This window comes from Idiotropiscis lumnitzeri, chromosome 18, assembly GCF_059441095.1.
Source record: "Idiotropiscis lumnitzeri isolate Australia: NSW breed Sydney's pygmy pipehorse chromosome 18, RoL_Ilum_1.0, whole genome shotgun sequence".
Lineage (NCBI taxonomy): Eukaryota > Metazoa > Chordata > Actinopteri > Syngnathiformes > Syngnathidae > Idiotropiscis > Idiotropiscis lumnitzeri.
The window spans coordinates 2322175-2345608 of NC_142408.1; the positions used below are offsets into that span (position 1 = coordinate 2322175).

General features: G+C 40.6%; 3 protein-coding genes across 4 annotated transcripts; 1 reads left to right on the forward strand and 2 right to left on the reverse strand.

Moving 5' to 3' along the window:
- Positions 1–259: 259 nt before the first annotated feature.
- ghrb (growth hormone receptor b) lies at positions 260–9362 on the reverse strand. The gene is made up of 9 exons (XM_088282211.1): positions 9126–9362; positions 7705–7783; positions 4773–4908; positions 4086–4264; positions 3706–3884; positions 3378–3522; positions 3164–3254; positions 2872–2941; positions 260–2200 (listed from the first exon to the last, which is right to left on the reverse strand). Exons 1-9 carry the CDS (start codon positions 9168–9170, stop codon positions 1361–1363), a joined length of 1764 nt encoding a protein of 587 aa, XP_088138337.1. The 5' UTR covers positions 9171–9362; the 3' UTR covers positions 260–1360.
- LOC148318948 (complement component C7-like) lies at positions 8975–16866 on the forward strand. Of its 2 annotated transcripts, XM_088282210.1 has the most exons (19): positions 8975–9392; positions 10779–10910; positions 11113–11174; positions 11356–11431; positions 11689–11830; positions 11955–12099; positions 12180–12318; positions 12887–13015; positions 13147–13390; positions 13576–13689; positions 13763–13929; positions 14100–14328; positions 14510–14681; positions 14775–14862; positions 15086–15218; positions 15527–15718; positions 15835–15931; positions 16060–16220; positions 16523–16866. In XM_088282210.1, exons 2-19 carry the CDS (start codon positions 10905–10907, stop codon positions 16693–16695), a joined length of 2469 nt encoding a protein of 822 aa, XP_088138336.1. In that variant the 5' UTR covers positions 8975–9392; positions 10779–10904; the 3' UTR covers positions 16696–16866. The 2 variants fall into 2 exon arrangements, with proteins under 2 accessions (XP_088138336.1, XP_088138335.1); XM_088282209.1 differs by lacking the exon at positions 8975–9392 and having other exon boundaries at positions 10627–10910.
- c6.2 (complement component 6, duplicate 2) lies at positions 16391–22704 on the reverse strand. Its single transcript, XM_088282215.1, has 17 exons — positions 22538–22704; positions 22297–22453; positions 21726–21870; positions 20970–21111; positions 20656–20794; positions 20386–20574; positions 20012–20255; positions 19685–19804; positions 19434–19600; positions 19130–19355; positions 18804–18975; positions 18607–18718; positions 18268–18400; positions 17993–18187; positions 17781–17868; positions 17163–17407; positions 16391–17091 (listed from the first exon to the last, which is right to left on the reverse strand). The coding sequence occupies exons 1-17, from the start codon at positions 22681–22683 to the stop codon at positions 16910–16912; spliced, it is 2802 nt and encodes a 933-aa protein (XP_088138341.1). The 5' UTR covers positions 22684–22704; the 3' UTR covers positions 16391–16909.
- Positions 22705–23434: the final 730 nt, after the last annotated feature.

A 23434-nucleotide genomic window follows, 5' to 3' on the forward strand; every position in this document is an offset into this window, starting at 1 on the left:
TTTTGAACCACAACCTCAATTTACTTACTTACAATTAATGTTGTTGAAAGTTTCTCTCCGGAATACACGTCACAAGCCAAGTGACTCAAAAATGTTACAACTTGAGAAACAGTGTTAGCACAAGTTAGCATTGGCTATGCTGGTCATTGCATTTTCAGTTTTCGTGAGCCCTTTTTAGCAGTTCGTAGGCAACATTATTTCATGTTTTAAAATGTATAGTATTATGCCTGAAAAGAACCAGACAACATACACTGCAGGCTATGGTCGGGAAGCTCACAAATCGTAATGACTTTTATTATAGCTGTATAAAAAAAAACACAGTAACACATTATGAGAATGTTTTGGAATTTAAATGACAATGAATTGTCTATTTACATGAATGTTCACCCGAAATAATGTGATGCAAACACACTGTACAGAGTATCTATAAACGGTTTTAGACATACACAGAACCTGTTTATAAGGAGGATTACATGAATTTAAAATGCCAGTGGAAAAATTATTGTTGTTTCCATGACTGCAGAAGTGAGTTAAGGAACAAGGGAACACGACACACTTTGACAGTGGATGGCTAATAATTTGCCTCGTGTCTATAACTTAATCATGAAGACATATTCATGATGAATGAGTGGTATAATACAGCAAACCCTTGCCATCCGTGGAGATATTGACCAAGCCCTGCCACAAATAGCTAAATTCAGTGAAAAACTGAGGCCCCTGAAAATGGCAAAATAGGATCATAAAAAAAAAAAAAAAATCTACGCATGCTTCTAGCTTGTACACAATCACGAATCAATGTTACATAAATGACTATTAAATAGTTAAATCGTTCAACACAAATCACCTTCACGTGAGGCTCATCAATTGTATTAGCTACCATGTTACCCTTAAACACGCTAGTACAAACTGACATGAAATTGCTCAGGCAAACCTATATGTGCTAACGGAGAGGGTATTAAATCATTAAATTCACCTTTTGGTATTTACACAACATAAAACATGTTCCAAATGCAGGCAAATTGAAGGACGGGGGTCTCCAAGTCCGGTCAAATGAGGGATCGTTAACAGGCTTGCACAAAGCTTGCTGACGAGCTGATCATTTTCATTAATCTGTGGAATCTCCAGCTGCGGCTTTATGATATTTCCGTTCCCTTTTTGTTTATAAAGTAATACACATATTTGCCACAGGGGGTCGTGTTGAGCAAAGGTTGTCGAGACGATAGCAGGATGGGCATCCCTTTCTATTTTAGATCTGACATTCAACACTGAAGCTTAAGACTCTCACTCTTAAAGACAATTTTAGGAGTCCGTCTCTCCTGTTGACAGAATCATTTTTATCTTAAAAAAGATCGTCGCGGGTTTAAGGGGTAATGCTCCCCAAAAGGTCGGGGGTCAGGTAGCCATCTGGTGTGGGCATGTTCTTTGAGACCGTCAGCTGCGGGGCAGGTATTGAATTTGGCGTGAGCACAAGGCTGTTTTGCCTGTCGACATCCTCTACTACGGTATAGAGAGGAGTAGGGGGAAGGTGGGACCTTGTAACTGAATTCTGCAATGATTTGGGGGAATTGTCTGATGATGAATGTGTGATACAACTCAAGTCTTCATTGTCATTGAAATCGCATGCAGGCAAAGATGGGCTCATTTTTCCAGCATTGGGGTCGGAGGTGTATGTTACGTGGAGCTTAAAATCGTCCTTGTCCTCCTTTTTTTCAGCCGTTTGGATTTCTTTGACATCTTTGACTGTGTTGTTCTCCATCTCCTCCTCGGGGGACAACACCACTTTGCCAGATGGCTTAATCTCACTTACCTGCGTATACAATGCCTTGACTTCCGAAGGAGGCTCTCCCGCTGCGGTGTTTGGGCTTGCCGAGCGAGATCCAGAAGCAATCGGCGGCTCCTTATTGCGGATTTGGTTTGTGACAAGAGAATGGAACGGCGATGTTTCGGCATCGCTGGCAAGATCGGGATCACAGCAGCTTGCGTGGCCCGAGTCGTCATCCCTGAAACCGATGGAAAGATGGGAACAGTTGGAGAACAAGGATCGATCCGTGAGAAACTCAGTGTCCAGGTTTGTTAGTTTGTCGCTCTGCTCCTCAAAGTCCAGATCGATGAATTCCACCCAGGGGTCATTGGTGTACAGCTCTGGCCTCAGATCAGGAGGGGAGCCCAGAATGGATGTCAACTCCGTTAGCTTCCCTTTCTGTGGGATTATGAAAACACAACTTTGAGATAGAAGTTGACAATTTTTGTTGCATCAAATATATCAATATATCCTGAAGGAGTTACTCTTAAGTAACTTAAAATGAATTTTAAGTTATAACTCTTAATAAATATATAACATTTTGAAAGTAACTTTCCCAACACTGAAAATGATATAGACCAGACATTGTTCCAAAATGGGTTTGGCCTCGTCAACACGTACTTTTGACATCAGGTCAACAGCAGCTGTTATTGTCTTCACCACGTGACCAAAATAAGTTCCTCGCTGTTCAAAACACCTTTAACTGAGGGGAGTACCAAAAGGGCAAAACAACACAGTCGCGGTGGTCTAGAAAGCAAATAAAGAGGGTCAGATAACAAGTTGGGTGTTTTGCCCGCAATGGTTGGTCGGTGGACATTTATTTGCACGTTTGTTTAACTTTTAAGTGTCATAGATTTGAATTGAATCGTTTTATTACAGTACTGTGCTTAGGACTACTAAATGTTGGTCATGGTGGTGGTAATTGGAGTCAAGGTTTTTTTTTTAGTGGTACATTTTTTTTTTTTATTATTTATTTTATTTTTATTTTTGTATTGGCGAGCAGGTTTGAATGCCCAAAAAAAAAAAAAAAATTAAAAGTCAAAACCAAGAATTAAAAAGTGCATGGATACCTTGAGTAGTTCGGGGTCAATTCCTCTTATTTTAGGTCCAGGAACAGGTGGCAGAAGAATGACCATCAATCTTCAGCAAGGGAAAGGGGAACAAAATGTCAAGTGATAATAAATAGAACGAGCTGGCACATGGTTGGTTTAGTGCTAAATGTTTTTATTTTAATTTGCATTGTAGCTTTTTGAATGACTAACCCAAAAAAATCAAAGTGTTATTTTGATTGAAGTGGCGGAAATTGTAGATAATATTCTCTAAATACTTGTTATAATAAATACAGTATATACTTCAACCTACTTTTCCTGCTGCAATATGATGACCAACATCATGATGGCTACGAAGCACAAGGTGCCAAAGATGAGTAACGCCAACAAAGGGAATCTTGATGCTGGAAAAATAAAGACACACTGTAACATACATTATAAATGGTTAAAAAAAAAAAATTAAAAAAAACAGTGGATCTGCTGTAGCGCTTATAAGGGATTTATTTATTTATTTATTTATTTTTTACCTTCAGACGGGACAGAGACGAATATCGAGTCACTGAACCCTCCAAACTTCTTCTCGCCATGCTTTTTGCAGCGGACCCGGACTTCATAATTGACATTACTTTGAAGCCCATACAGGGAACAATGAGTAGTTTTCACAAGTTCGGCCTGTGATCAACAGAACAACATTTCAAGTATCGTTACGTCGTGCCTAAATGGAGAACAATCTTCCTTTACAATATTAGTATTAATACTTTCTACATTGTGTCTGAGACATTGTCATTGAGCGAAAAAAAAAAATGTAGCATAGGATAGAACAAAAAGAGGATATGAAGCGCATTCAACACGCACCGTATCCCAGTGTTCAGAATCGACTTTGCGGTGTTGGACCTCATACTGCAATGTCATCCATCCCATCTTTACATCTGCAGAGGGAGGCGGCTTCCAACTGAGCATTATATCATAGAAGTTACCAGTCAAACTCACATTCAGCATTGTCCAGTTTAGGCCGAGAGGCGGATCAGGTTGCACTGGAAGGAGAATTTTTTTTTTTTTTTAAGTTCTCATTATTCCAGCTTAATATCTTGGTCAAACTATTTTTCATGTGCTTCAGGACAGGTTGAAGTAAGAAATAAAAGGGCACGACGGAAAATGTTATTTTTAAATCATGTTTTTAATAGCGTTCTTCTGAACTGGATAATGACATCCAGACAGTCTTGCATCAAACTTACCAATGTCCTGAACATTGAAGTGTTTCTCATCATAGAGGACGGTTTGATCTCTTGAGCGGAGTTGAACGCTGTAATCGATCCAGACAGAAGTGTGGTTTTCACTGAAGAAACACTCGTTTAACCTCTCTGTGGAGTAATGAGGACACTCAGTCCACTCTTTCGAAGATGCGTGCAGGGGTCTGCAGGGACGACAAAGGATAGACGTGATCAGCTACATCAGGCGTGGGAAAACTACGGCCCGGGGGCCACATGCGGCCCGTTAAACGTTTGAATCCGGCCCGCTGAATTTGAAAAAAATTCAAACCTTGTTCATGTTTTATTTTCGAAATACTGTCGTGTGTCAAAGACAGATATTTTGTTGGAATGCTTTTGTTCGTTATCATTTAAAATGTCATTATTTATTTTTTTTTCTCCGAGAAGGTGAGGTGACCAAAACACTCCATCCATCCTCCTGGTCCGGCCGGATTAAAACGTTTAACGCGCCACATGTGGCCCCCGGGCTGTAGTTTGCTTACACCTGCTGTAGAGTAAAGTAGTTTGACTGTGAAGAGCAATTTAACACGAGCACATCCAACCCATCCATTTCCTTCATTTTATCTTAGGTATGTCAAGCACAATTTATTTATTTTTTTTAACAGACCAGATTTTGCACATCAACTTCTGATAGGACGGAACTTTTCCGCTTACATTTTGGTAATGTAGAATAAGCGCACATCTTCTGACTTGGAGACGTTCTGTAAGGTACCAAAATCCCATCTGCAGTGGAACGTCTCCATGTTGGTGGACACACAGCCAGTGAGATGTGGGTACTTCACGGCTGCTTCTAGGAATTCATAGAAGGAAAGGACGAGAGAGGGAGGGAGAGAAGTATTCAAATATGACAATTTAAAGATCTTTTTCAGCAAAATGGCTCTTGCCTTCGAGGTCAGATCAGTTGCACTTTCATGGAGCAACTGTCGCTAAACCGCAGCACAAACATTCCCATCTTCCAGGAAGTCATTTTACAGCTCTTCGGAGCAAGCTGCCACATTACCGCCATGCATCTTATAGAAGCAGCTATTTTTTTTTTTTTTGCCCACACTAGGACACGTTTTTTTATTTCATTTTACAGTCGATACAACCTCAAGAAAAAGATGATCATTCTTTCCTTGACGTTTCTGACAAAAGAGTTGCTTCTATTCATGCACACTGAAGCAACAAACAAACGTTGGACAGGGAATATTTGCCACCATTAGTTTGCTGCGTTCTAAGTTAATCAGTTACTCGACTGCAGCACATCAGTGAGTAAACTTGGTAGACCGTTAGATGCGGCCAAGTCATTGCTCGAAATCATTACATCACGTTTTTCACCTCAAGACCCAGACTTCCAAAAAAAGCATCATCATATTCGCGACACCATTTTTATTCCAAAGCACGACAATTGCTATTAATATGCAATTGTTTTTTTTGTTTTTTTCCCCCAATGTCCTCGTCCGATGCATCTTTTTAACAAACAAGCCATAAATTGAAAACAATGCCTTTCGACTTGGTTGTTTCACACTTGGTAACAAATTATCAGCAACCACTCCTGTTTACATTTCTGGGAAAGATGCGGCCGATAGCCAAAGCCAACACCGCAGAGAGGAACAATAATAAGGCTGGATGGGCTAAAGAAGCAAAGTGAGAACAAGATCTGCGGTAACACTCAGTACAAGTGATTGATAACTCGGCTTAGTACCACGAGCTTCAAGGCAAAAAGTGTCAGGGGGGGAATATAATCTGTTTACCAAAAGAAAAAGTGCTATTTGGAAATAGCCTCGCTGAGGAGGCAGGGAAAAAAAAAAAATCAATCACGGCACTTGCCTGTGTTCTTTATTTCAGCTTCCTCCAACAGTCCAAAAACATGTGCAGTACGTTACGTCACTTCAATGGTCACTAAAGGGGAAGTCAAGTCAAAATTTTCCTTTACGATACGTGCTATGAGCGTATGGGCTATGCGGCTTTTCAGTGGATTTTTCTCTCACCACTAGGGGCGCTCTTACGTTCAGAAAATCCGCAAAATAAATCTCGATTTCTTTTTTCCTCTTGGGTCTGTTTTGTTTTAATGAGCAAAGTTCTTGCCATGGCATATCATTTGCATAAAAGTTGAACAAAAATCTAAGATATGAGCAGTATACAGTAGTCTGAGTGGACACAATAAAAAAAATAAAAATGAAAAAAACGAGACTCACACAGAAGCTTTTATCTGACAAGAATGACCTACACTAGTTCCGAGTAACACACCTAGAAACAATCCAGAGATAAGGATCTGCGATCCACCGGGTCAAAGGTTGCTGTAAAACACAGAACGGCCACAGTAGCACACCACAAGCTTTGTAGAAAGTGGATTTATTTAGCTACATTTATTTTGAGTGGAGTAAGTTGACAAAGACTGCGCAATACGATACTACACTCGTTGACCCGGGGCTTTTTGTCAACCTGCAAACTGAGCAGACTGCATTGTTCTGGTTGCATGTCAAAGTATGTGCTTGCTCAATCGTTGTCAGCGAACAAGAGCAAACTCGACTGTCAGCCTGTTCACACTTAAAGCCTCAGGACACATTTCCGAGATGGCAAAATGTATTGCCAATTATTCTTTCCGAAGGACTTCGAGAAGTAAACATGTTTACGAGGCCAATTTTTTTCTTACCAGCTTTTTAGGAATGCAGGCTGCCAAAGTCTTAAAAGGAAACCCCGACGGTTGTGATATTTTTGCTCGATATGATTTATTTGGTTTGTTGGCAACATAACATTTTATTGAATTAATTATCGCATAATCTTCATCCCAGAAATAAATTCCACCACAACTATTAAAAAGAAATTGAACATGTGCTGCCTTGCTTGGACCGAAGATAAAAAAAAAGGAAGAAAAATGCATACAAAATGAAACGCTTTTCACATTCCAAAAAATGAGCAAACTGCTGTAAAAATCAGCCGAATTATTATTTCGGGCAAACTTCTGATGCTGATGCTCTAACTTTGCCAATAGTTTGATGTGCAAAGTAGGCACAGTATATATTTTTCTGCATTATTTCCAACAAATATCTGTTATTGTATTTTCAAATATTACTGCAAATTATATCGCAGAACCCTGTGGCGAGCATTCCTTAAACCAGGAAGCCATCCTCCACCGTAAAGCGACAGAGTTACATAACAAGCAGCAGCACAGGATGTTGGGACGTGAACGGTCAACGGGGACCTCATTTATTGAATGTCTGTGGTTAAAACAGGATTCATGAACACAAAGCTTTTTTTTTTTCTTCCGCCGCGGAGTTGAGTGGTCGCGAAAGTGGAGGCTTCGCACTTTCAACAACTTGCCATTGTTCGAGCGCTCTTTGCTCTGCAGAATTCCTGGGAAGCCACTTCCCTAGAAATCTGCAGGCTGCTCTCCATGTGGAAGGCTTTGTGGTTGTGCAATACATTTTGCCAACGGGACTCTCCAACTCGACAGGCTGGATCATATTCTCCCACTATTTAAATTGCCTTTCAAAATCTATTACTGCACCCGTGTGGTTTTACCATTTAAACCAAGAAAATCATAGCAAAAACAATCGTGGGTAAAAAAAAATCCTTATCTAAAAAAAAAAAAAAAAAAACATACCTTTGTCAGACGCGGATTCCAACGCTGAGGCGGTGACGCAGTGAAGAAAAAGAAAGAAGCCAGCAGCCATTATGTTGATCTGTGGAGGAAACATACGGCAAGCGTGCTTGAATCAACACAACACAGGCACATCTGCGCCGTGCGTCAAGGGGCACGCCGTCCTCATTTCACTTCACACACCGAGTAAGAAAACGAGAATACACTCCACGCTCCAATAAAAATGTGATCTCCTGAGTTATTTTTGAGCATCAAAATGAAGTCAAGTTATGGACCCTGAGCCACTTGAAGACTTGCAAGCCGTAAAACTATAAATGGAAACAGCGGAATGAACAAATGTTGAACGTCAGCTTAACTTGACCCCTGAGGAAACTATTTTTGGCTTTTCTTGCGACTAATTATCATGTCATTCATGAAACAGTTAAATGCGTAGAGTAATTTGTCACATTGCGACATTAAGATAACTGCATAGTATTGGGCAGACTAAATTTGCCTCAGCTTCAGATGACACAAGATCCGTATAAACACGTTTGGATCATTTAGCCTTAAATTAAATTGAACAGTACAATGACACTTAATATGAAATAATCATGACAACTTATTGTATTATATTTTGAATATAATATAACAGGGCCTCCACAACTTGGCCCGACACTTTGCGATCACTCAAAAGGTCTTCACGTCAGACCTTGTGCGACTCCCAAGTTCCAAACTTCTCCAAGTACTGAAATGGTTTAAGAACCTCAACCGAATTTTGCCGTGTGAATTATTTTACTTAACACAAACCCAACTCCAAATTTTACAGCACTATAAAAACAACCAGCACCGCATGCAAAATTAAGTATAATCAGACCTCACAAAAACAAAACAGTTGAAACGATATCCGAATAACAGGAAAACAATAAACATGGGGAGATTATGCAAATTCCTACACTATATATTATTATATAGAAACTTAAAAAATGGCTGGGTTGTCATTCCACCTGGTCATTGCTATGATATGCTGTGATGTGTTAGACGCATTTTTTTTGACTTAGTCATTGGTTAAAAAAATACGTGGCAGCATTTAATTTTTACATTTTTTAGGTTAGTGGAACAGACTGAAAAACACGATTTTTCCAGTCGGTGTGCATCCTGTTGATTAATGTCATAAAGAACATTCTGTTTACATCCTCTCCGGTTACTTTTCAATGCCAGATGCATTTTCCGCCTTGGTGTGCTGTCGAGGATTTGGCAACATTCCCAGAGTAAAGTAAAACGAATAAAAACGGAGGACTTGTAACTTGCTTTTGTTTTTGTTTTTTGTAGCATACTACCAAACCCGTAAGTTTTACGTCGATTATGGGACACGAGATGTTTAAACTAAGGAATAAACACGGAGAAACAAGCAGGAGAAACACGAGAGCTGACTTCAAGTCACTCACCGCTGAGAAATGGAAAACAAGCGTTTGGCAGCCACGCGATTCCATCGGTTTCGTTGATTCAACGACACAAGACTTGAAGAGAGAACTTCCTGAGTAGCACCGGAGAATTACAACCGGGAAAGGTCCACCTTCGATATGTTGTAGAGAAAGAAGTGTGGCGAGGAAATCAGCCAGTTTGTGTGGCGAGGACGCTGGAGCAGTTGAAACCGAGTTGAAGTTGAAGATGTGCGCGCCACCTGCTGGTCAAATTTGGGAGGCACTAAAAATGTGAGATTTCCAGGAACTGCGAGAAATAGGACACATATGCCGATTTAGGAATTCTAAGGAGCCCTCCTCCGAGAAGACACGCAGTCATGAAAGGGTGCCCAAAAAACATGTTTAAACCTGAGATTTTTTTTATTTTTACAGTTGAAAAGGAGAATTCCTTTTGGTCCATTTTCCATGTTGTAGATGCATTAAAACACAGGTGTCAAACTCAAGGCCCGGGGGCCGGATCTGGCTCGTGACCTCATTTTATGTGGCCCGTGAAGGCCAAATCATGTGCGTCCATGTCTTGTTTCAAGCACATTTTCTTCACTTTTAACAACATTAGGGAACATTAGGGAATTAGAAGGATTCAGATATCTTTTAACATTTATGAATGAATACTGTTCGCAATACTATACGGGGTAGCAAACAGTTTTCTAGAGTTTGATATATGTTGTTGTATGTATTTTGGCAGTCAGCTGCCGCTCATATTTGACTATATGTACTCCACATTCCATACTTGCAGTGATGCATGCAAATAATTATGCAAATAATATGCAAAATCTCCTGGCATAACTCCCACTTAATGCATGTCGCTAGATGGATTTAAGTAGAATATGCAAAGTGTGTCCCACTAAGATTTGCTCCCATTCAATCACCTGAGAGCGGTTGAGACAAATAATCAACATGTCCCTGGCATGGTGAGCTATTTTGACGTCAAACGCTTGCACAGCATGCGACATTTCGAGGTTTCAAATGGCACGCAATAAACTTGTTTGTGCAGCGACTTCAGAATACATGATCACGTGGCACAGAAGGCACTCTCTCTGATGTTCATTCATGTAGCTGAAGATGGGTTTGTTCAGTTATTATGTCTTTCTGCGAGGCAGGCGCAGTATGTTCGTACATAAAGTGTAGGTGACAGATCGACCCGGCATTATTTTTATTCCCTAAGTGTTAGTTAAGGGCCTTTTTTGGTGCATTTTTTCCCCCTCAATTTTATTGTTGACTTAATTGCTTTGTGTCTGATAAATGCATACTTGATTTGTGTGTGTGTGTGTGTGTGTTTTAATTGGACCAAATGTATTTATATATTTTTTTATTTATCAAATGAGGATGGATGTGTTGACCTTTGTCCTGTTTGAGCACACTCATCTGCCGATGCCCAGAATAAACAATGATTACGCAACGGTTCCTATAATGGAGCACTCTGATAGAGTAGAATGGAGCAAAATGTTGTCAAATATATGAACAGTTTTGAAGGGAAAATGAAATGAATTCATTAATTCTCGGACACACTCAGAATAATGGAATTTCAAATGACGACTCGGAAATAGAACTCTGAATTTCTTCCTGAGTCATCGTGTGTACTCAAGCGTTTGAAATGTACTTGTTCCAATTTGACAGATGAGACTTTCGTCAGTGGGGGGGAATTCCAAACAAATGGACTTCTGTTGAGTAATCTGTCAATGCGGGAAGATATGACACTGAGTTTTACAACGCTGGAAAAAACAAGCATCTAAGGACGACACCATGAAGGTAAATGACTAAAATCAAATTCAGTTTTGTTGTGCTTCACGGTTGGTTCTTCATTTTCTGATCATGTCTTTTTTGGTTCAGAGCTCACGCTACTTGACTGTTAGATGCCTCAATAAATTTATTGCATCAATATTTTCTTTCAGTAATTTTATTAGAATTTATATGATTTGAAATACTGTTTGTTCTTGTTTTATGCAACCAGTTGGAGTTGGCTGCAGCCTTGCCTTCTTTGGCTTTGTTGCTGGCTTTTCTTTTTCCTGTTTGGTAAGTAACCTCACAAAAACCCTTTTTTTTTTTTTTTGCTTTCATTTATTTGTCAATAATTTTTTATTTTTTTTTATCATATGTTTTCCTAATTAGTAATATGAGAATCTAGCACTTGGTCCATAGTAACAAGAAATTCATGGGATTTTTTTTTTTTTTTAAATCACTCTGCTTGTTTTAGGTGTCAGCAGCCAATAAACTGCAGGTGGGGGTCTTTTGGAGATTGGTCTGAATGTGATGGCTGCACCAAAATAAAGGTAACCCACTGAACTTTAGGTAGTGGAGTGGCCTCAATGTCTACTTAATTAATATATTAACACCATTTTATGATTTACCAAAAAAAAAAAACATCTTAATTCTTTAGCATCCAGCTAGATTCCCACGAGCATCCATCACTATACTGAGACTCCATTTATTCAAATATTTGATTAATTTTGTGATTGCGTGACTTTTTAGGACTTAGGTCTCAAGGCTATTTTTTTAAAGACAACTTTGTTTGCTTTATCTCCATTAGGTGCGCACTCGAACTGTGGCGGTGTATGCCCAATTTGGCGGTGTGCCGTGCTCAGGAGAAAGCGCAGAATCACAAACATGTGAGCCACAAATGGGATGTCCTCTAGAGACGGGTTGCGGAAGAAGATTCCGATGCACATCTGGTGAGCTAAAAGCATTAGCAATCTTTCCCTTTTTAATAAAAAAAAATAATAATAATAATAATTTGGGGAATATTGACGTTCTTTAATTGTCTCCAGTCTAAATTCTCAAATGTTGTCAATAAAGGTCAATGTATTAGCCAGTCTTTGGTGTGCAATGGAGATCAGGATTGTGAAGATGGTCTGGATGAGAGAAGCTGTAATGAAGAGAACAGTCAGTTTGTGTGTGATCTTGACAAAACGCCGCCCAACTCTGAATTGACGGGCAGAGGGTGAGTCTCAAACGTCGACAATGCATTGTAGAACCTCACACGCACTGTATGTGAGCTGTTGTTGTTGTTCCTCTTACCAGGTATGACGTGCTTACAGGGAAGCTGAGGGCAGGTGTGATCAATACGCTGAGTTTTGGAGGGCAATGCAGAAAGGTTTTCAGTGGCGACCATAAAATCTATTATCGACTTCCACAGAATATCCTCAGGTACAATTTTGAGGTGAGTAAAAGAGATTCAAAGTAGTTTCTGACAGCCCGTGCCAGCAATGCAAAAAAAGGTGGAAATATTATTTACAAGGTGAATTTCTTTTTTCTTTTAACTCAATTTCATTGGACTTCAATTTACTGCTCTCTTATTATTATTATTATTATTATTATTATTATTATTATTATTATTATTATTATTACCACTACTATAATAATAATAAAATTATTATTATTACTATAATAATAACAATTATTATTATTATTATTATTATTATTATTATTATTATTATTATTATTGCTGGATAAGACCAAAAATTAAATGTTCTTGAAACATAATAATGATTAAAAAAATCCTCAACAGACATTCACGTTTTCTTCATTAGCCAATCCAACACATTCAAATAGTTTGAATTTTTTTCTTAAGAGTAAAAAAAAAAAAATAAATGTAGTCAAATTAGTATGCATAGAATTAAAGTAAAAACATTGCATGTTCAGTATAGTAAAGGAGGGGTCAAATGTACAACAGTATTTCAGATTTCCAGCAACAAGTTACTTACGTTTTTTTGGGGGTTTTTTTGCAGGTGAAAGTCGACAACGAGGAGAATGACGAATCCTACGAAAGCTCTTGGTCTTACATGCAACACATCCAGACGAACTCTTTAGTGGGACATGACCGTCGCACCTTTCACAAAGATCTCACTGAAACAAAGGTAACGATGACGTTAATCTGCATCAAAAATGATTGAAGACAATTTTACTTGTAGCCAATTTTGAACAACACTCTTCATGAATCCTTTCCTTGTCTTCATTCAATTCTCATTCCTCCCTCAACATCAAACAGAATCACAGACTAATAATTCTCAAGAATAAAGTGGAGTTGGCTCAGTTCCAAAATTCAGCTCCTCAGTATTTGACCCTGGCTGAAGAATTCTGGAAGGCTTTAATGTCACTTCCATTCACCTACGACTACGCTGCCTACCGTCGATTGCTGCAGATGTACGGAACGCACTATCTCGCTGAAGGCTCTCTTGGCGGCGAATACCAAGGCTTGTTGGAGTTAGACCGCCAGACATTCGTATCTTCCAGTAAGAACATTTGTTAGGGGAAAAATTATTCTCAATAAACCTAAACCTGACTTACTTTCTAAGTAATGTCAGATGAAAAATATTCTCCTGTCTACCAAATACATATTTGAACTTTTTTAAATTGTGATTAGTGCAAAATCAATCAGTTGATTCAATGTGGTCTTGCGCTTGAAATTGTATTAAAGGCGCAACGCAGATAGACTACCAGCACTGCTGGCGAAAGGTCAAACGACGGCTGTTCAGGAAAAAAGTCAAAATCGTCTGCGAAAAATTCTCCAAATCTTTATCATTTGGTGAAGGTGAGTCTAAAATTGAAAAAGTCCCTCTCGGCGAGCAACGGGCCATTCTCAAGTTGGGTGTTCTTCTCATCAGAAAGAGGTGTGAACAAGATGCCCATTAAGGTGAACACATTTGGGGGTGATCCAGCCTTTGCAGACATCTTGAAAGTTCTAGATCTTGAAAATCCAGAGGTTAATGGAGAGGCCTACGACAACTGGGCCTCGTCCGTCAAAGATTTTCCTGACGTGATTGACAAGAAGGTATGACCACTAACAAAACTGAACGTTATTGTTCTTCTAAAGGCATTTTTTTTGTACAGTCGACATTAGTGCTAGTGTCCATGTACTAGTAGCTGGTGAGGTTCGGAAAATTGGTTTACATATACAGCGGGTTGCACTATACACTGACGGTCTTGAAACTTGCTTTCCAGTTGCGCCCTCTTTATGAGCTAATAAAGGAGGTGCAGTGTGCAGGACTAAAAAGGCTTCACCTGAAAAGAGCCATTGAAGAATATCTGGCAGAGGAGCACCCATGTCACTGCCGACCCTGCCGGAACAACGGGCAGGCGCTCCTTACCGGTTCCGAGTGTCGTTGCATCTGTCGACCCGGGACCTCGGGACGGGCTTGTGAGCAGGGAGCTGTGATTGGAGAACAATCAGGTAACGCCCGCAATCCTGGTGAGGAGAAGCGGTTCGGTTATGGATGAACTCAATGAAAAAGGGCAAATGTTATTTTCACAGGCCGTTTTGTGCTCAGGCCCTCAAGCCGCAAAAAAATAAATAAAAATGTAACAGAGCTTTGGCCTTTTTACGCGTGATACAAGACATGCTCTTTTTGCAGGTGTGATTCATGGTGGCTGGAGCTGCTGGTCATCCTGGAGCGCTTGTTCTGGGGGTCAAAGATCACGATCCCGCACCTGCGACAACCCCAGCCCCAGCACAGGTGGCCAGCATTGCCTCGGGATGCCTGGAGAGCAATTGCCCTGTGAGGATGCAGACATTCAGTATTTGAAGTAAATTCATCAGTTCTGATCAAATTAAAATGACAACAAATAGCAACAGAATGAAAACTTTTCATTTTGTTACCGTCTATAACTTGTGGGCAGGATGATGGAGCCGCAATGTTTCAGCCTGACTGTGACGGCACCGAAGACTTGTGGACCTCCTCCAAACCTCAGAAATGGTTTGATCCAGGTTCGCTGTATTATAATAAAGTGTAATTGCACATCCATTACAATAGGTGGCAGTGGGATGCTCATTATCAGAAAGTAGACAAAGAGTATGAGTTCCTCTGCAGACTTATATCGCTTATCAGAATTTGATAGACGACCGAGTCTATTTACAGTCGCGGTGGAGCGATTGTGGGACGTAATAGAAAATCATTGAGTGAACTCAACTGCTTTTGTGTGTTTTTCAGAATCCTAGTGATTTTTATTTGGCTGGGACGACAACGCAGTACTCTTGCGTCGATGGCTATTACCTCGTTGGAAACTCTTTGGCTGAATGTACTCAAAGTCAGACCTGGAAAACGGAAGGAATGATTTGTAAAAGTAAGCGTGCGCTTCAATAACACAGATAGCGTATGAAGACACTTTATTAGGTACGCCTTGTATGAGATACGGTTGAATGAACTTTGTTCCACAAGTCAGAATCAAAGACACTGTCTGTCAGGTTCGCCGAATGTGGCAATGAAAGAAAGTAGACATCCACATAAGACCACGTCAGAAAGAATTTGTCAGAATTGTGAAACCTTGTTTGAACTTTGGACCCCAACTGAACACACTTGTATATGTTACAGTTCCACTAAAGAGCACTGTACACCGCTCTCACTGACTTTTTTTCCAATTCCAATTCACAGGCTCAATATGTAACATTCCCCATCTCAACAATGACGTTTTGGCCACGCCCATTAAAGTCAACTATCAGATTGGAGACAGGATATCCTTGTCCTGTCCTGAGGGATCGAGGCTGACTGGTGACGTTTCCGATATCAGTTGTACGACAAGTCTGCAATGGTCTCCTTCTCCGACCACAGCTCACTGCACTAAAGGTCATGATGATTTTAACATTGAAAATTGCCTCAGAAGTTTCAATCACGTTCATCCAAGCATTTTTTTGTAGCGCTGATCCTCATTAGGCTCATGAGTGACTTTCATTCTCTCTCAGGCCCCACAGCTCCGACTCCTCATGAAGGGCTGAAGTGTAAACTCTGGGAGAATATCGGAAAAACTGAGTGCGTGTGTAAAATGCCATTCCAGTGCTTGTGAGTATTAACATTTGTTGCAGTGAAAAAAAAAATATATATATATATATATATATATATATATTATTATTTATTTTTTTTGAAAAATATATTGAATGTAATGAAACGGTTTCTCCATTCTTTCGAAGGACTTCGCTGGAGTTGTGTGCCAGAGTAAGCTCGAGCCAGCCTCGGGTGCTCGGTGTTTGCCAGCTTGGAGCTCTGCAATGTTTAGGCCGCAATTTTACGCTGGTCAACGATAGCGAGTGTGACTGGCCGAAAGAGATTAGCGCTGGAACAAAGTGCCAGAGTGAGTCAGGATTGCTTTTAAAGTATTATCATTGTCATTGCAAAGTTTTTGGTTAAAAAAAACAAAAAAACATCACTGGTCTATATATGTTGGTTTAAGGTGAGTAAAAAGCTAAGAGTATTTATGTAAGACAAGGTAGATAAATAAATGATGACTTTAAGAATAACATGTTTTTCATTTTACATTTGTTTAATAATAATATCGCTATAGTAATTGAAGTACAAAAAGCCACAAAATTTCATTTCTCATATTTGCATGAAATAAGCCTTTCCTCTGTTTTTTTCTTTTTTGAATATAATTAGCTGGAAGTTGTCAATGCCAGAATGCATCAGATTGCCCAGAAGACTCGGCCCCACTGTGTGTGACCTCAGGTGTTGGCAGTGTTGCCATGACGATGACCGAGTGCCAAGTGGGGTCCAGGAGGTGCGCTGGGGAGCAGCTCACTGTGATCAACATTGACGCATGTCCACAGTGAAGATTCCCTCCCTTTTTTGTTCTGTTCTTTCTTGTCTCAAACCTCATTCTGTCTGACTGCGTTTTTCCAATAAATATTCATCACGATACAAATAACTGCTGGGGTAGTCAAGTATATCAGACTCACTTGTTGCACAGAATAAAATGCTAAATTTTGCAGCCAAACAAACAATGTTGTCTGGTCATGTACAAAAGTAAAATAATGTGATTTTGGCTCATCTGGATTCACAGACCCCTTCATTGAGGATTTCAAATTGATAGTTGGCGCACTTCAGAGCAGCCATGGAGCAAAGGTCAAGACTGCGAGACCTCTGGAGTCTGGTCAGCATGAGACAGAACTTGTGCGTGTCAACTCGGGGACACTCCCGAGCAGCAATGCAATCACACTTCTTAGACGCTGAAAACACATAGAGGACGCACATGAATTTCTTTGCCTTGTTTCTACACAAAAAAATCAGTCACACTTACTTGAACATCTCTCCCATTCGTAACACGTGTCAAGATCACACGACTCTTTGGCAGAACTTTTTGAGGCAAACTTGGCTCGGAACCTGGCCCACTCCAGTTGATGCGGATCCACAGTGTCGCAAGCGCCTTCGCTGACAAAGAAGAGTGGATCGCCATGGCAACGGGCCGCGTGGAAGGAGCAGAGGGACATCGGCACGATGACGTTGATGTCAGTGTTCAGGATGCAGAGACTGTCTGGTTCGGATCTAGGTGTATGCACACATGCACACACACACACGGATACAGGTTTTTATGGTTCGTGGGGACCAATTTTTTATTCATCATTTGTGGGGACAACCTTTTCGAAAAAGATTTTTTGTGTGATTGATGTAAATTTATTTACATAAGTCACACAGGGTCCTCACATGGTACATGTGATTAACGGGAACCTTACACAAAGTGTCACTTACTAGTACTATTATTGACAAATGGCAAGCATTTGAACTAAACTATCTAATGGGTCCTCTGAAGTCCATACAAAAAGGTCAATTAATAGGAATATTTAAGTTGAACCCATCCAACACACATGCTACTTTAAGTACAGTGTACAAAAAGAAAGAATATTAACAAAAAACTTACAGGCAGTTCTCCCGCTGTATACAGACACATTGAGAGCCTTGATGAGTCTCTCCAGGACCACACTGATTGTCAGGTTGGAAAGGTACTTCTATAAAGAGAAAAAAATATGTCTATAACAGATTAAATGGTTAAAATCACACACAATTACTTTATATTCAATCGTGGACAAATTTCATTTTGACACATTAAGCCGTAAAACCACATGCAATTACCGTCAGTGCAGCGCAATCCTGCAGGTAATGGCGGTTCCCAGGCGAGACTGTTGCTGCACCTGTAAAAGTCTCGAGGCAGTGGCGACAAACTGGCATCAACGCAATTCAAACCCACTGAATCACCCACTTTGTACTCTTCTTTGCTGGGGAACAGCATCATGCCATCAGGAATATCCGGTGGAAGACATATCTTTCCTAAAAGTGGAGGGGAACATGTAATCATGAAGAAAGACAGACTATTATATGACCGCTTCATCCAAGAATCCAAAACCTACTGATGCAGCTTCCTTTTGATTGAGTCCATGTCCCGTCAGGAAGACAATTGATGAACTGGAACCCCTCCAGCTCAAATCCTGTGAAGCACTGGAACTCGTCATCCTCACCAAAATTGTAGTACTGCTTTGCTTTCTGGACACAAAATCACCACCATTTATCTTTTCATACATAAACGTCATCACGTCATTGAATTCAATTCAATAAATATTCAAGTATGTGTGTTCGCTCATGCTAATGCTAACGCTAACACTTTCAGCTCAGATTCATTTGAAGTTTCATGTGATAGTGATCCTGCCGCCATTTATTTTTATTTATTTATTTATTTGGTTTGTCTTTACCCTCAGGTAGCTGTTGTCCGGCGGCTTTGGTCTGGGGCAACCCTGCACACCAGGAGGAAGCTCCTCCCTCCATCCGATGGTGAAGTCATCATCATTGTCACATGTTTCATGTCTGCACACGAGAACATGAATGAAAAAGTTGTAAAATGACTCGCATTGTGGAATTTTTTTGTAGCAGGTGGAGATGAGTCTCCTACCGTTTGAAAAGGGAGATGTGACATGTTTCCTCATCCCTGTCGGGACCCTCGCAGGGTTGGCCCCCTTTCAAGGGGGCTGGGTTGTCACACCGCCTTTTCCGCTGTCTCTTCATAGACGCTCCACCACAGCGACTCCACGGACTCCAACAGCTCCAGGAACCGTCGACTTGCTCTGTGAATTTCAAAACAAGTCAAGAGAGAATCTAAGTCAGCATCCCCTTAATCGTCACGACACTCGCCGTTGCTGTTGCAGCACTTCCGCCTCCCGAGATCGCAATATATTGGAGATATGAAGATAAAATTCACCGTGGAAAACAACACCGTACCTGAATTGTAGTCAGGAGCTCGTTGCTCGCAGTTGGGCCCAAAGGTACCAGTCTGGCAGGCACACTTGCACTCGGTACCAAAGAGAAAAGCTCTGGCATTGTTGGGGCACGGAGCGCACTTGCAGGTATCAAATTCTTGCAAGTATTGCAGTAAGGCTTTCTGCAGGTGCCTCCTCTTTGTGGCTGCACAGGGGATACCACGCACTAGATTTATGATCGGCTGCACCTGGATAATCACAAAATGCAAACTTGTTCCTTTTTTTTTCTCAATATGTTCCATGTGTTGGAATCTTTTCAATGTAACCTTAAAATCAACCACAGCGGGATTATCAAGGACAGACTTGGCCCAGTTCTTGTAGGACTTCCGATCTGGAGCGGGGCCTTGCCTCTCCCAGGCCAGAGATGCGGCCTCTCTGGTGCGTCCGCCTTTCACCACGGAGTAAGACTTCTCTGCGGCCTGGATGTACGAGCCTGGCTCGAGAAATGAAAGAAAAATATGGAAACGTGTGCTGACAATCCTCTTATTTGTATTTGTTGTTGCTGTGTGGCAGGAACCTTGATATTTTTGAGTCATTTTGTTGTCAGAGCACATCGGTAGCGCCCTCTGCTGGGCGAAGACGATTGTCCATTTGGTCTCTCGGCCCAGACAGCCTTTAACATGCTCCTCTGATTCACCTATTGGAGAGAAAATATGAAGAAGAAGAAAAAAATCAAAGAGAATCACCTGTATAGTATTTTTTTTTTCAATTAAATAAGAAGACGTTCCTTTTGTACTGACCAAATCAACCTTTAAACCCAATGAGTCACAGAATCTTTGAATTCCAGGAATTACCCCAAAATCTCGGGTTGCATTTTGAATGCTGTCCTCAAGGATTCTCGTACCTGAACTAGTAAGCTCCTCTCGGTTGTACTGGTAGAGCAAGTCATAGAGGCCTCCGAGAGTGCCTGAGCTGTAGTAGTGCGTTCCAAAACGTTGAAAGAGATTTCTGTAGAGGGGATAGTTGTATTCAACCGGAAGAGCGTGGAGAAACTTGAGGAACGGTCCAGACAAGACCAAATCGCTTGGGTCCCGCACTTTGAACGTGGACACAGGCAGAACCTGGTGCACGCGAAAAAACATGGAATCCTAACAAGAGAAATGAGAACATTAACACTTAAGATGCAATTGTATGTGAATGTGTGTTTCGGACTGCGTTTTAAGATTCTTCTCGGTTTTCGGATCATGTCAAGAAAGTGTGTCGTCATTGCCCACTCACGGTTTTCTTTGAAGCTTCAAATGCATCCTTTGATTTAATATTGGGTGTCAAAGAAGGGAAAAAACGCCAAAAACCAGGGGGAAACGTCTCTTTGTTTCTCTCCTCCTCGGTGGAAATGGACTTCTTCACATTAAAGGACTCGGAGTGCAGAGGGCTGCGATCCGTGCTGAAGTCTTCGATCGCTCCAACCTTTATGATCACAACAACAAAATAAACAATCGACCTTGCCTTTCTAGTACTTTTGAAAAAAAGGACTGCACTTGACGTTACCTTAATGTCAAAGCTCTCAAAGTTGTGAGGTATCCGATGGTAAAGGAGTGTGCTCTGAGGCCTCCTGATGATGCAACTTCCTCCCATAAACATGTTGTCCAGTACTGCCCCCCGCGGCTCATTTGCCAGCGCGTCCAACCTTCCAAAATATTAACGTGCAATGTTTTGGAACGTGGGTGCAAGCCAAGTTACGGCGTTCAGTCCAACTGATCGTCATGCATCAGGGAGAAGCGATTGATTTATCGGCACCGCGGGAGAGAATGCAAGATCAAGACAGGTTCATCTGAGCGCTGATGTGTTGACCTTTAGCTTACCCATTCCCCACCAGGTCAGCACCAGGAGCCACTCGCTTCTCAGCTGGACAAACAATTTTGAAGTCACCACAGTCCCTCTCATCTGAGTTATCTTCACAGTCGTTCTGTTTGTTGCAAGTTAGTGTGGCGTTGATGCAACGTCCTGAAATGGAGGGGGAAGATGAAATTCCGAATATTAATATCGCAGTTAAATTAGTTTGATATTTTTCATTAAGGTTAGTTTTTATTTAGTTTTTTTTTGTTCCAGTTTTTTTCCTAAAAATTCTTTCTTTTAGTTTGTTTTATTTTTTTTGTTAGTTTTGGTAAGTTCAAGAGTGCAACATTTAAAAAAAGGTTACAATAAGGGTTTTGTAGTAAAGTAAACTACAATCGCCCCCAAACTGTCCCATCTTCCTTTTTCATTAAGGCCAAACAATAATACCAAACTAAATACGTTCATAATTAAACCCCAAAAAATATGAAAGGAATTGACAAAAACAAAAATAAAGGACATTTACGACTAAAAATAAGGCGGTTTGAGAACTGGTAGAGATTTCAAAGAGGTTTTTCTTTCTTATTTACAGAAGATCTGAGAACTCACGCAGCTATCGATGGCGTCAAGTGGCTATCGTGAAGGAAAAAAATAATCACAGCTACTTAGTAAGTGGAAAGAGCCACTTTTTTTTTTTGTGACCAAATGACCAAAAATATAAATAGCTTTGTCAGAGATGTAGCGGTTGTGAAAGCACGAAATAAATAAAGATGTATTGTATATACCGTTGTCACATTTGAAGTTGTTTCTGCAGTCGATTGGTGCCAACTTGCACTCCGTGGCAGGATAACAGGGCCTCTCTTCCATCAGCTCCACATCGCATGATGCTCCACCAAACTGCGATGGTGTTTGGATATCTCTGGTCCGTAACTATGAGATCGACCAAAAAAGAAAAAGTCAGCCCAAAAAATAAAAAGTGTATGAACCGTGTATGAATGGCATGAGCGATGCGTGTTTTGTTTTAATAGTATTTCTTTGTTTCATTGTTTACTTGTATGCTGTTCAGTGATAGTGTTGGTTTTGACTTAAAACCGTGACACTGTTGGTTTGCTTAGTTGTCACGAGCTAGCATGCGCGAGCTAGCAGGCGCGAGTTAGCAGGCGAGAGCAAGCAGGCGCGAGCTAGCAGGCGAGAGCAAGCAGGCGAGAGCAAGCAGGCGTGAGCTAGCGGGCGGGAGCTAGCAGCCGCGAGCTAATAGGCGCGAGCTAGCAGGCGGGAGCTAGCAGGCATATACTTTTTAAACCTGAAATATGCTGACAAATGAACTTCTTGTGTTGTTTTTGTAATGTTTCTTGCCTGTTTCTTGGCACACGGTGAGCAGTCAGACCAGGGCCCAAACTCTGTCAACAGGCAATTTATGGGACAAGCCTGGACATTACAAGCCCTTCTGTCATGTTCCTCGCACAGCTGATGACAGCTGCTCTTCCAGTAGTAATCATCATATGTATATTTCCTGTCCGATGGATATGAACAAAACAAAGATTTTTTTCATCAGAATTCAGTCCATCTGTTTTGTGTCAGCATGTGTGTGCCTTGCCTATGTCTGTTCTGTGTGCCATGGTTGCATGTCCGGGAGCAGGTAGACCATTCACCCCAGGGGTAGCGATCACAAAAACAAGATAGACCGGCAGATATCAAACTGAGGAGATGGAGCAGCACCAACAAACTTGTGGAAGTGTCCATGATCAGGGTAACAACAAAGACTGTAGAAAAAAATTGGGTGTCCATGACATAATTACATTGTTCATAGAAATCTTCACATTAAGGTCTTTTGATTATTTGAACTATGAAAACTCAGGCACAACTGCTAAAAATAATAATTGCGTCATTAATGTTCTAATTATATTCATAACAACAGCTACTACTTTATTGCAAATTGAGCATATCAATTATCAAATAAGTCGTCTATGATTTGGAATGACTGATTGAATGAAATATCAACAATAATGATTGCAGTAATACACAAATTATACTACAATCGCTAATATGTTATTGCATTTGTTGCTAAATTAATTTTAAAAAAATAATAATTATTATCCTTTACTTCATGTTTATGCGTGCCTCATTTACATAATGCTATATAGCATTCCAATACACAGAACAACGATGGATTAAATAGTCTGACTCACCACACACAAGGTTGCCGTCTCAGCCAATAACTTTTGAGATTGGGATGTTATCTGCACTGCAGGCAGAGTTGAATCTGAACTGAAAATTCGAGTTGACATATTTATACATACAACCGCCCTCTGGAATTTCTCCATCAATCCAGCTTGTTTTGGACCGACTTCCCTCTCAGCATTCCAAAAAGGGTCAAATTGGCATATCTTGTTTGATAACAAAATTCTGAACATGAAGTAACATAAACCATTTGTGCGTCCAAAATTACGGGAAGCAAAACACAGAGAAGTTTCCCGTACGCAAGATGTGCTCC